The sequence below is a fragment of the Prunus dulcis genome, chromosome 6 (assembly GCF_902201215.1).
Source record: "Prunus dulcis chromosome 6, ALMONDv2, whole genome shotgun sequence".
Taxonomy (NCBI): domain Eukaryota; kingdom Viridiplantae; phylum Streptophyta; class Magnoliopsida; order Rosales; family Rosaceae; genus Prunus; species Prunus dulcis.
This window is the reverse complement of record NC_047655.1, coordinates 1,757,271-1,770,798: the sequence shown is the minus strand read 5'-3', so window position 1 is coordinate 1,770,798 and position 13,528 is coordinate 1,757,271. Positions and strand designations below refer to the sequence as shown.

The 13,528-nt window shown below is 37.4% G+C and overlaps 2 protein-coding genes across 2 annotated transcripts; one reads left to right on the top strand and one right to left on the bottom strand.

Annotated features, from left to right (window-relative positions):
* Window positions 1–235: 235 nt before the first annotated feature.
* Window positions 236–4,261, top strand: LOC117631086 (poly(A)-specific ribonuclease PARN). Its single transcript, XM_034364035.1, has 7 exons — window positions 236–704; window positions 1,248–1,378; window positions 1,510–1,838; window positions 2,139–2,252; window positions 2,611–2,737; window positions 2,818–3,088; window positions 3,379–4,261. The coding sequence occupies exons 1-7, from the start codon at window positions 352–354 to the stop codon at window positions 4,100–4,102; spliced, it is 2,049 nt and encodes a 682-aa protein (XP_034219926.1). The 5' UTR covers window positions 236–351; the 3' UTR covers window positions 4,103–4,261.
* A 4,645-nt stretch (window positions 4,262–8,906) lies between these two features.
* On the bottom strand, window positions 8,907–11,266 carry LOC117629619 (probable L-type lectin-domain containing receptor kinase S.7). Its single transcript, XM_034362164.1, has one exon. It carries the CDS (start codon window positions 11,151–11,153, stop codon window positions 9,120–9,122), a length of 2,034 nt encoding a protein of 677 aa, XP_034218055.1. The 5' UTR covers window positions 11,154–11,266; the 3' UTR covers window positions 8,907–9,119.
* Window positions 11,267–13,528: the final 2,262 nt, after the last annotated feature.

The window sequence follows — 13,528 nt, the reverse complement described above, 5'->3', positions numbered from 1 at the left end:
TGGCCCTGCTTGTAATAAGGATAATATTTTGAACATAATATGAATTTGATCCAATATGAATTTTTTTTAATTTTTTAATCAATGATTCATTATGGTAAATAATGAATTAACATGATTTTAAAAAATTAGGGTTAGGCTTGGGTCTTCTGTTGGACGAACCTCTAGTTTAGGTTGTGACCCCTTCTTCTCTTGAGCCCAAACTTCCCTCAGGAAGTTGGGCCTTGTTCTATAGCATCCTAGTTGGGCCTACCCCACCCCACGACGCCGTTTAGCTACTTCATCTTCAACCTTGGGTTGAAAACTCTCTCTGCGTAAACCCCGAAGGCCGAAAACTCAGACAATGCTCACACAATGAACACTCACCGCCCTGTGAGGGCTCTATCACGTGCGCTGTCACGTGCCCTATCCAACTCCTCATCGTCCGTACAACCTTCATCGACCTTTCCTCTGAAAAACGTAACGAAGTCGAACTTCGAGCCGGCTCTGGCCGAGCTGCGCCGCCATGTCGCCGCCGCCGACTTCGTGGCCATCGATCTCGAGATGACCGGCATCACCAGCGCGCCGTGGCGCGACTCGCTGGAGTTCGACCGAGCCGACGTCTGCTACCTAAAGGTCAAGGACTCGGCCGAGAAGTTCGCTGTGCTTCAGTTCGGCCTTTGCCCCTTTCGATGGGACTCTTCCAAGCAGTCCTTCATTGCTCATCCGTACGAACCATTGTTCTTTCTTTTCTTTTTCTTTTTTCTTTTTTTTTGTTCGAAGCCATTTATCTTTCTTTTTAGTTGTTAGTTTGTCCTCTGTTTGGCTGCCAAGAAAATGGGGAACTAAGAAAATAACAGAAATTTAGGGATAGTACATGAGTTTCTTGTTAATGGCACGTTGACTTTTCACTAGTTTGCTGAGAAATTGCTGGGAGAGGACACAATTTTGATTTTGAGTGTTTTTCTCTGGCGTTTGGAGTGAAAAGCTCAATTTTTGAAGTTTTTTTTAAAAATGCAGGTAAATTTAAATTACAAAAAAAGAAGAAAATTTGAGATTGGTTTGTCTGAAATTGCTTACATTCCTGGTTTATACATGTGTTTGTTGTATCAGAACCTTTAGTTGTGTGGATGTTAAGCTTTGTTTTGTGTAGTTTGAAGCAGATGCAAAAGCACATTCATCTGAGATAAAATGATTTTGTGTAACGAAGTTGCCCCATTGTAAATCTTTTATTTAGTTTTTATTGTTTAACAATATGTATACTCTGGCAGGCACAATTTCTATATTTTTCCGCATCAAGAGATTTTGGCCACAAACGCTGCTTATGAGTTCCTATGCCAGACTACATCAATTGATTTCTTAGCTAAATACCAGTTCGATTTCAATATCTGCATACATGAAGGTAGTGCAGTCGTTTTATTGTTATATGAAGTAATGATTTAAGAAATTTTATCAGGTGTGGCTCGTATTTCATCTAGTTTTTTTTTAAAAGATGCTCTCAGTTTGTAAAATAGGACTGTTGTACAATATCAGGAATATCTTATTTATCCAGAGGACAGGAAATTGAGGCACTAAGACACTTGAGTTTGGCATATGAGGATGAATTATTGGCTAAATGGTCAAACTTGAAAGAACCTGTGCACATGCCAGTGGTCAAGATGGCTGACACTCTCTTCACTGAACGGATGAAGAACATATTCACTGAATGGCGCGATGGGTTGTTGAGAAATAGTAATGGAGAACTCCAATTTCAGGGAAACTCAAATGACTCCCAACAACAGTTACGAACCATTTTCTTTAAGATGCGTCCTGCTCTTAGTCTGAGTGGATTCACTTCTCATCAGCTTAGGTTGATTCATTTGGTAATTTTTTTTTTGCATTTTAATCTTCTACCATTAGATTGTTATTTGTTACAAATAAATCTTGGATATGTGGTCCAGAACATCATTCCTAGACATTCTTGGGTAATTTCCTCAAATGAGTCAAACTTACTCAAAGGAAGTTTTATTCATCCGAGGAAACCTGGTTTCCAATTTTGATGTCTCAATATTTTCTTGTACTTTTTGTGATTATGCTGAGATGGATTCTATGTGGATGTAAATAACATGGTTTCTTCTCAGTCATGGTTTTATTGAGCTGAATATTAAAATGAAATCATGCAGATCATCAGAAGGCATTTCCAAGATCTTGCTTATGTTCAGATAAATGGTGAAAAGACCTGTCAGCAGCAACTAGTTGTGCGTACAGATTCCAAGGACGACAGGGAGTTACTTATGGTAAGTAATTTGTTTCCTCCAGGTAGATCTGCGGTAAACTTTCCAAAATGTGAAAGATTACTTAGCATGTTTACTTTGTGAAATAGTTTTCAGACTTTCAGTTATTAGAATTTCAGTTTTTTTTCTTCTTCTTTTCGAAGAGAGGTCTTTGTGGTTCAAAACAAATGACAATGATCATTAAAATTACTCTCAAGGATAGATTTGGCAATTATGTATATGTTCTTTTTTTCAAAATACTTATATGGGAGCATGTTTGTGCTGAAAGTGCAATAGGAAGAACAGAAAATATCACAAAAGGACATGTCTGGGCTTGTTATCATGTGAATTTTAAAATTTTCTTTATGCAAACCTTTTGCAGAAAGAGGTGAAGGATGAGCATTGTAGACAGGCAGAGGTGAAGGTTCAAGCTGCAGTTGGGTTTCGTCACGTTATTGACCTTCTTTCATCAGAACAGAAATTGATTGTCGGTCACAATTGCTTTCTTGGTATAAATATCTGTGCTAGTTTCATAAACAGTCTAATTTGATTTTGTACATCGCTAAGATGTCTTCTTGCTGTCATACAGATATTGCACATATATACAGCAAATTTGTAGGTCCTCTTCCTTCTACTGCTGAAGAGTTTGTCTCTTCTGTTAACAAGTGCTTTCCGTACGTCGTTGACACCAAAATGCTCTTGAATGCTAATAATGTGCTTCAGCAACGGATGAAGAAGTCCCAAACATCACTTTCGTCAGCATTTGCCATGTTATGCCCACAAATTGCTCTTGGGAAGAAAAGCACTGATCTGGCATTCCAATCGTGTGTTAAAGTTGAAGTTCAAGTGGATGATTTGAGGTTTGCTTCTTCCATTATCTGCCCATAATAATAACTTGGAAGTGCCTCATTTATTTGGTGGGTCTCAATAGTTTTTATTGCCACATTTTGAAAGGAAACATAAAAGATAAAGGGTGAAAACTCGAAAGAATAAGATGAACATTTTGATCTCTCTCATAGCATAACTAGTAAATATTGAGAAAGATAATCAAAATAATGAATAGTCCTGCCTGTTTAATATACAAAGAAAAGGAAAAGCAGGGGAGGCACCTTAGAAATAAGTCAGTCTTATCAAAATTATCTATTTGCAGGTCCTCCAACTGGAATTCTGGAGCCAAACATGAAGCGGGATATGATGCTTTTATGACAGGCTGTGTGTTTGCTCAGACATGCAGTCATCTAGGGATTGATTTTCAGTCGTTTTTGCCATCTGAACATTTGGTCCACAATGAGAAGCTGCAGAAGCACATCAACCTTCTATACCTTAGTTGGAGTAATAGAGACATTATTGATTTAACCAGTGGTAAGAAGAATGCAGTATCCTTGGGGTATACGAACCACAAAAAGAGGTACCCAGAGATTTTGTTTGAGAACATTGCTTTAATCTGGGGATTCCCATCAAAACTTAAGGCACGGGACATACGAGAATGCATCTCAAAAGTCTTTGGCCCGACATCTGTCACGTCTATCTACCACTTGGATGAAACTGCAGTATTCGTTCAGTTTAACAAGGAAAAATTTGTCTCTGAATTTCTTATTTTGAAGGAAACTTTAGAGAGAAGTGATGGTCCGGTCTCAGTTCTGCATCCTCTTGCTGGACTTTTGGAAGGTGGAAATACCCAAGCTGCTAATTATGAAACTTACAAAGACATTTGTAGTTCACCCAGCTCAAAGATCTTGTTTGCGGATCAGGCAGACGCAGTTGCTACTAAATGGAAAAATAAATTGATTGAATCTAAGGCAGCAATGGAGAGCCTAGAACGTGAGAGCTTTGGTGAAAAAAATGAAGTGAATACTGCGTTTGTGTTTTGCTGACTCAATTACTCAAACTAATTTATACAGATTCTACCTATTGAGATTTTTGTATACTGTTAGGAATGCGACATTAGGAAGAAAACAAATGTAATTATATGTACTAAAATGCCTTTTAAAAAAAAATAGCCAAGTAATTATATGTATGAGTGATTTGATTTTCATTGCTGTTAACTTATTTCTGTATCTCAGCTTGGCTTGAAGCCTTTGTATAAAAGCTTCTTTAGGGTTTTTTTATCAGAAGCTGTACACAAAGTTTAACGTTCAACGTTTTTAACCCTTAAAAGAAATTACCGACCAATTTTACAATGCTTTTAAGGGGTGTATTTAATTCATACTTATAAAGACTTTTTTTAAGTGAGTGACTTTTATAGAGTTGACAAATTCTTAAATACTTTCATAAAGCTGGCAAGACTTTTGCTCTTAACAATTAGGTATGGAAAAGTTATTTATTTAATAAGTTTTTTAAAATTCATTAATTTTTTGGATACCACCAAATTTTTAAATATTTTTCAAAAATCACAATTGAATACTACTAAACTTTTATATACTCTTTAAAAGTCTAAATTGAATAACTCGAAACTTTTAAACTCTATAAAAGTCATTAAAAGTTTGAATTGGATTCACCCCTTAATTTCTTTATTTTTTGTTTATTTATCATGTTCAAACAAACAAGTAACTGTAAATTCAAAGAAAATGAAATGATAATAACTCAAACGTGAATGCAGAATTTTTTTCATCACAGTCATCAAGCCAAGCCACTAGCCATATACCAAATCACAAACCTAACCACCCTACATGTCCTCCACGTGTCACCATTCAACGGTCAAGGTATTCTCCACAGCCACGAAAACCATGCCCCTCTCTTGCATTTCGTCCACACAAAAAATGCCCCTCTTGCATCACGCGTGATTATTGCGTCGTATTGGTAAGGTGAGAGAATCAAATTGGATCCACCTGACCTGAATAGCCGGTCAACATCCTCCTCACCATTTTTGGTTTACAGAGGTTGCTTTGCTTACACGGTTCTGAATTAAATACACGTCATTTTCTGCTGCTTAATTAAATACAGATTTTGAATAATTCTTGGTCACATTAATAATAACTGTGAGCAGTGGCGGAGCCACTTCTAGACTTGGAGTGGCCGTGGACCCTCCATATTTTTATCACTTATTTATTATATTAAATATGATATATAGAATTTGTAATAAATAATTTAGAATTTAAGTTAAAATTTTCTCTAATATAAATTAGATATGACCCAATTAGAAATATTTAGCTCTAAACATGTAAGTATTGAATACTTAGATGTTTTATATACTTGTATTTTCTACTTCAGCCCTCCCTATTTTTACAATTCTATCTCCACTCCTGACTGTGAGCTTGTCAATCTGTGATAGTGAAGGGTTTTAATCCAACTTTGTAGAAAGAAACTGCTAAAATTACAATAGAGGCATAAATAAATGTGTTCAAAGGACCATTTTAGCCTCACTAGCCGATCAAAGTTCACAAGTAACCGGTTACAGCAAGTGGCAAAAGGTCCCTATAAGAGGAGGTAAAGGTCACTGTAAGAGTAAGAGGAGGTAAAGGTCACTGTAAGAGGAGGTATCCATCAGTTACTGTTCCATTGTGGTAGAGTTTTTAGCTTATACGTATCTCTCACTCTCACAGATACTCAAAGTAGTCTTTGCAGATGAGTTTTTAGCTTATACGTATTTGTTCTGCTTCATTAGTCCTTGTTTCTCAACAGTTATTTTTTGGTGGTTTTACTTCCTCTTAATTTGTCATGGAAAGGAGAAGAAAGAAAGAAAGTGGTGGTTTTCTTTGAGCCTTCTCTTAACTTTCTTGTTTTTCATCTCTATATATATACATATGCAACTCTGTTTTGATAAAACTTTCATATTGGTGAGGGATATGTTGATAAAAAAAAAAACATCAAGACCATATATGTGATACTTTTAGGGTCAAAAGGCAAGTTTTTATGATTGACTTTTGTATGCATTATCCAAATTCATGGTTTTTCCACTGGCAGGGATGAATGCATGTCTTGTGGCATTGAGGGTGGATGGATGTGAATGTGAATGAGCTGAGAGATCATGTTGACAGAAGAAAGAGAGCACAACCCGCCATTGGCCAAAGAGATCTTTGCCACTGTTGGGAGTGTGCTCTCTTTTCTTCTGTCATCATCTCTTGCATTCCCACATCTGTGATGTTACCAGCACCGTCCGATCTGCATCTATCTAACACATATGTAAGGTCTTCTCATCAACATTATATGTGTTAATTTGAATGCAAACTAAAACTTTCTTTCTTCTTGTGGATCTGTAAAAATAATTCTATGCAGATGATTCTGTATAAGTTTTCCTTTAAAGGTAAACAGAAGAAAGAGGTAGCAGTTGTCACCAATTGAAGCAAGGATGTGTCAATTTTGTACAAATTAATACTTTTCAAGATGCATGAGCAGAAGTTGGTGATCTCTTATTTACTTTCTGTCAAGTAGAAAATTGCACCTTACAAGGATACATGTCATTTTACCGCAGAATAAGAGAGAGAGGAAAAAAAAAAAAACCCTAGCAGCACTCTGGTCCTCTTTCTCTTTGTCAATAACCGACCGCAAGGAAGCTAAGGGGGGAGGTGGCCACTGCCCCTCCTCCCCTCTGCCCATCTTCCCCTTCCTCTCCTCATCTCCCTTTCTTTTTCTCCCATCTTTTCCCTTCCTCTTATCCCCTTTTCTCCTCCCATTCCCCTCCCCAGATAGTCTAGATATGTTTGGATCTAGGTCTGTTTGTTTTGTTTGATTGTTTTTGCAGTGTTCTAGGTGACTGGTATTGTCTTTGTTCCCGCTGCGGCCACAATAGTGATGCTGGATTGTGTCTCTTCTCGGGAGAGTTGTGATACTTGGTGGCTGATGTTTTGTCTCTATTTCAATGACGGCAGTAGTAGCGACGCTGGTGATAGTTGTTGGGATATGGTGCTCTTCTCTACTTTGAGCCGGCCGAAGAACTATGCTTGGCCATATGAGGTTTTCTTTGTCAGGTTTTGAGTTAAAGTGGAGTGCTTCTCAAGGGTCCTTTTAATGTTGTTTCGGTGTTCCTCCTTCGTGTTCTCTCCTAGTTTTTGTTATGGTATGCCTTGCAGTTTGTGTGGGTGTCAAAAGACTATGATTTTGCTCATAGAAGGCTTCTTTTGATAGTTGGGATATTCTATGGTCATCTCCTGCGAGTTTACTATTTGGGGTTTCTTGGTCCTCTCATGTGGGTCTACTGTGTTGGTCTCTAGTTGCGTTTTGTGTTAGTTTTCGTTTTTGATTTGTTCTTTTATTGTAATGATTCAAAGTGACCTGAATTGTACTCTCTTGTTAGTCCATGACATGTGTGATACTCTTTCCTCCCATGGAGTTTGTCCCATGAGGTTGTCTTAGGAAGATTTCAACAAGGCCATTGTATCATGTCGCTCTTTGTACATCTTTGGTTATATGAATGAATTCTCTTTTTATAAATAAATAATTATTTAAATTTATAAATAATAATAATAATAATAAAGGACATGTCATTTTGCTCTTTGGTGTTGAACCATTTTTTGTAAAATATTTCCAAAGTACTTCAAAAAGTATTTATCCCTTCTCACAGTGCATGTGTAGAAAAAGGAATCAAAAAAAGAAAGCCCTTTCTTTTTGTTATAAAGAAGTGAAAGCCCGCAAAGGATCCACTACTGTAGTGGTTTGGAGTATTTACTCCCTCAGGCAAGGTTCTGGGTTCGAGTCCTAGCATCCGTGTTGTGTGTGTGAGTTTAATATGCTATCGCCCCTTTCAATAGGAAAGGAACTCCCAAAAAAAAAAGAAGTGAAAGCCCACATAGATAAAGTTAGATAGTATTAGTCAAAAGATGGAATTATGATGTTGGGGAGAAATCATTATGTCTCCCTTAAAAGCCATTTGCTTTGCCTATAAATAGGCATTATATTTGCTTGGTACTTTTCATACTCTGGTTATTTTAGTTCTATAACACTTTTAAATTTTTTGAATTATTTTTCAGCTCTTGCTCAAATAAGGTCAGTTTACATTATTTTCATAGTGAAGCACAGTCCATCAATTGGCTTTGCATTTTGCTAATAATCTTTTCGTTTCTACTAGTACGTAGTACAGATATTGTCATCCATTTTGTGCACCAACATTGAAATGTTCCACAGAAAACCTTGGTTTATGTTGTAAACTGTAACCGCCTTGAAATCGGCACATATTTTCTTTTTGGTTTTCATGACCTACAGTGTGTAGAAAAATGATACAAGAATTATCTGCTGGATTGTGAGGGACTTAAAAGTGCCATACTCCTGGCTTATCCTCTATGTGAAGGGAACATGAAAAGCCTGTAACGTTTTGCAAGGAAAGATCGGAGCACCAGCAGAAACCAGGATCGGAGAGGGAGATCACAGAAAAGGCTAATTATGAGAATTCAGTGAAAGCTTTACACAGATTCTTAGGCCATTATCCGAAAGTTCTACCTAAAATGAGGGGAAGAAAGCAATGTAATCCAAAGATTTTCAGGGTTTCTCAGGTAGTCTTATCCAAATAATTCTTGCAACTAATGCCAGTGTCAAACCAAAGTGAAGAGACGTACCCCCAGAGCTATAAGCAAGTTACAGACAGAACACACTACCGGAAAAAACAGAAAATCATAAAACTAATAAGATTGAATAGTATAGATATCATTTCTGTGTACATTCAACTCTTAAACCAGTTACATATATTTCATTGTCACTACAAAGAAAATCGATTACAAGAGATGTTACTTGAACGGGTCATTACAATTGAAATATTCAAGCAAGCTTCTTTTGTCCTGATAAAGCAGAGACCACACAGTTCAATAGATTGCTTTGAACTCAGGCCAGTGAACTCTATAGTCTCTAATCTTCAAATTACAGGATTAAAAAAGCAGTGGTAAAAAGTAAAGAACAAAAGAATTCATCTATCTATAAACTCTGCAATCTGCATATATTGCCTAATAAACCATGAAACCTATTTCAGTTAATAATGATCTCACACATAGAGCTGGTGGGGCTGCTGCATTCTTCACAATCTGAAACAATGTCATCAATAGACAAAGGCAATCCACTAGAAAAACTGAGGCTTGGTTTCACCCTTGGCACGCCTAGAAGTTCTGCCTCATTACTCAGGATTTGTAAAACTCTCCTCATTGTAGGCCTCTCTGCACTATCTGGATTAGCACAACTTAAACCCACAAGTAACAGCTTCCTCATTTCTTCCACTTCAAACTCCCCATTCAACCTCTTGTCAGCTGCTTCGATAATCCTTCCTTCCGAGTGCAGTCCCCAAACCCAATCCACCAAATTCACCATTTTGAGACTGCCTGGTTCTCTCTCTATTGGTCTCCTCCCACAAGCCACTTCAAGGATGACCACACCATAGCTAAAAACATCAGTCTTCTCAGTTGCCTTCCCATACTGAAGATACTCAGGCGCAAGGTATCCCATTGTTCCAGCTGTTAGTGTAGAAACAGGGCTCTTATCATGATCCATGAGCTTTGCCAATCCGAAATCACCAAGCCTCGCATTAAAATTCCCATCGAGCAACACATTTCCAGTCTTTATGTCTCTGTGAATGACTTGCTGTTCACATTCTTGATGCAGATACGTTAAAACAGATGCCAAACCAACTGCAACATTTAGTCTATGGTACCAATCCAATAAGGTACCTTGTCCAGATTCTTGGTAAAGCACCTTTTCAAGGCTCCCATTAGGCATGAAATCATAAACAAGAAGCAATTCACCCTTCTCAACACACCAACCTTGGAGTTGAACCAAATTCTTATGCCTCAAACCAGCAATAATAGACAACTCAGAAAGGAACTCAGTTTTACCTTCATGGGAATGCTTGGATCTTTTCACTGCAGAAATAGTCCCCGAAGAGACAAAAAAGGCTTTGTACACAGTTCCAAATGCTCCATGACCAATAATCCGACTAGAATGAAACCCTCCTGTGGCTGACTTGAGCTCTTTGTAACCAAACTCTCTTGGCCCTGCTATAACCTCTGCTTTGAAGCTTTTCTGTCTTCTCATGTTCATCCATTTGCTCACAGAAACATAACCAAACACCGCCAGAGCGACACAAAAGAAGGCCGGCCCGGCAATCCCAAGGCCTAAACCAAGCCTCTTGTGGTGTTTATTGGTGGAACCAGATACCGGAATCCTCGGACTCACCACCACATAAGTATCAGACACATTGTGAGGCCGCAATCTTGGTCTTGTAGGAACAAACCCAAATGTATGAAAGCTCCAATTCTCAATCAGATGAACCTCAGTACTCCCCTCAGTCGAAGCCGAAAAACCCACATACACAGCCTCCTTTAGATACTCAGAGAGGTCAATACCCACACTCAAAGTCGGTTTTCCGGGCTTGAAACTCGAATAACTCAAATACACTTTGAGCCTTTCTTGGTCATTCTTGTAATCAATCCAAGCTGTAATAGAATTCCCACTTTTGAATTCAACATCTTGCAAGATTGGATCTGCGGTCTTTATTGAAGTGAGGCTCTCAATGTCCAAACCAACATGGTTATCGTTGGGGTCGTTGAAATGCAAATCGAGCCTGGTATCAAACTCAATGGCCACGAACTTGTTCTTGGTTAATTGGGAGGAATTAACAAGACCCAGATAACCTCCTGGGCTGCCAAGTATCCTGTTACTAGGTGAGAAGAAAAACGACATGCCGTCTCCATACGAGCTCGGATTGACATTGGTGATGGAGAAAGAAAACCTTGTGGAGAAGGAAGCTGTGATATTGGCTTCAGGGTCGAAGAACTTAATTGGGTTGTTGTAGATTACAGTTCCGGCGCTTGAGGACGGCACGGTGAGCTCACGAGTGAGACCTACCACGCCGTTTCGGATGTGGGAATCCCCGAGGAAGGTGAGGTTTCGGAAATTGAAAGAGGGGAAATCAAAGTTCACGTTTTCTGCGGAGGCAAAAGGCGGGTCTGTGAAGAAGAAGAAGAGGCTCATGAAGACGACCCAGAAAACAAGAAGCTTTCTTGGAGCCATGGCTGTGGAGAATTCGATTGGTGTTGAGTGAAAAGAAGTGAGCTTTTCTTTTTCTTTGCAAAAGCAGAGAGCTTGAAGTTTGTGAGGGAGAACATGTGGAGTTCTGGGAGGTTCACAGAGAGAGAGAGAGAGAGAGAGAGAGTGGGTTTTAAACGGTTGGGGAATGGGCGCGTGGGTCGGTTTGAAAGGAATATTAGACTGAGAGGGCTTTACAACGGTTATGTGGGACTTTTGGTAGTGGGGAAGTCCTGAAAACGACACCGTATTAGAGGAGCCTGAAGTGGGGATCAACAATAGCATGGAATTTCATATTCCTTATCGAAAAGAAGTAAATTTTATTAACCGGAAGCAGTTTGGGAACATTTGTCCAACTTTATCATAGTTCATTTGGGTTTGACGGGAATAATTTTCAACCATTGATGAGTAGTTTTAGGTTTTTAGTGAGTCCTATTCGATCAACATTTGTTAATTCTTAATACGACATAAATTACTTAGCATTGATCGATTTGCAAGAGAACTTACTTATGTCAAGAGATATGATATATTACCAAGTGATGAAGTACACTGTATGGTATTAGATTCTTAACATGTCATATATTTAACAAGAAAGCCTTGCTATTTTTTGTTTTTTGTTTTGTTTTTTTTTTCAGTTTTGTAATTTGGATACTTGTGTATTATTATTAGAGTAGTAAGATTTGGTTTTGGAGATTTCAGTGCTGACAAGAGAAGGCTGGAGATTTCAATAATGCCATGTGATCATCGAGTCAAAGATCCAAAATTCCATATCCACCAAGCTCAAATGGGACAACACACGTCATGTAGCCGTTACCACATTAAAAACATACACAAAACCACATTAGTTTTTGTCTAATTCATAGATTATATAGTATTATCGGAGGATACGATCATTTAGTAACAATGGTGGGTGCAGAGAGAGATGCTTGTTCATGCTGTAAGCTTTGTTCTAATTAAAATTTTAAATTAATTACGCTTTGTTACATCAAAATGCTTACTATCTGTATTTTTTTTAACCTAAAAAAAGAAAGAAAGAATGTGTTGTAACTTAAAAGCATTATCTTGTAAAATTCTGTATATTGTGTATATTAAATTTTTTTTTTATAGGAAGTATATTGTGTATATTATTGATAGCAAAAAATGTATAAATCTGTATATATAAAGTAAAAGGCTGAGAATGGTGAAACATTCAAGATATTAGAAAATGTCCTTAGTTAATGCAAACACTAGCCTCTCTGCACGCGCTTCCGCGCCTGCAAGAGGCTTTTTTTAAAAAAAATTAAATTTATTTTAGAATTAGAAAAGATAATGGATAGTTGTGTTCCATAAAAATAGGATCCATTATCTGAATTTTCTTTTATTTTTAATTTTTTTAATACGAAAAATTTTGAATTTACTATATTATCCTCATTTAATTAATAATTTCAATTTGTAATGTTTGCATTAACCAAGGGCATTTTCTGGTATTTTGAATGTTTCACCATTCTCTGCCTTTTGCTTTATATATATATATTAAGAATTGAAATTATTAATTAAATGAGGATAATACGGTAAATTCACACTTTTTCATATTAAAAAAAATTAAAATTAAAAGAAAAATCAAATAATGAATCCTATTTTTATGGAATACAACTACCCATTATCTTTTTTAATTCTAAAATAAATTTTTAATTTTTAAAAAAAGTCTCTTACATGCGCGGAAGCTTGTGTAGAAAGACTAGTAAATAGAAGATACAAACATTTTACTCCATCTCAAACGATGGAGAAAATGTTTGTCGGCCAAAACTTTAAAGAGTAAGTGAAAAGAACATACAATATGCGGTTGTGCTCCTCTAAATCATTATTAAAGAAGCATCATAAACATTTTTAGGTTCTCAAAGAAAATTTTATAATTAATATATGTGAGCATCCAATCCAGTCTCTGCTTCTCGCCTAGAGTCGTGAGAGTTTCCAGAGTGTGATAAAGAGTCCAAGATTACTCTTCTGGTAGTGTAGTTGAGTGCATATCACTGTGGAAGGCTTTATTCTCTTGGCTAGGTAAGATTCTTGATTGTCTCTTTGCTGCCATGGATGCGTTTGTGGACAAACTTACCACGCAACTCAATCTCACTGAGGATGAAAACAGGTCTATATAGTATTTGAGCGACCTATTGGAAACAATAGGCAAGCTCAATGTCTCTTTTTTAGTTGGGAGGCTTCTCATCCTGAAGGATTTTAAGGTACATTTCTTTATGAGGACCATGAAGAAGCTTTGGTCATCAAGAGCTTCTGTAGAGATCTGCCAGTTAGAGCATGAGAGGTTTTTGTTCTCCTTTTTGTCAGAAAGTGATAGAAATTGTGCGCTCAAAGGTAGTGCTTGG

Excerpts from the sequence above, each read along its gene's own strand:
- LOC117631086 (XM_034364035.1), top strand. The coding sequence starts at position 352 with ATGAACACTCACCGCCCTGTGAGGGCTCTATCACGTGCGCTGTCACGT. Across the intron at positions 705-1,247 it reads CAGTCCTTCATTGCTCATCC|GCACAATTTCTATATTTTTC; the intron begins GTACGAACCATT and ends ATACTCTGGCAG. Across the intron at positions 1,839-2,138 it reads AGCTTAGGTTGATTCATTTG|ATCATCAGAAGGCATTTCCA; the intron begins GTAATTTTTTTT and ends GAAATCATGCAG.
- LOC117629619 (XM_034362164.1), bottom strand. The coding sequence starts at position 11,153 with ATGGCTCCAAGAAAGCTTCTTGTTTTCTGGGTCGTCTTCATGAGCCTC.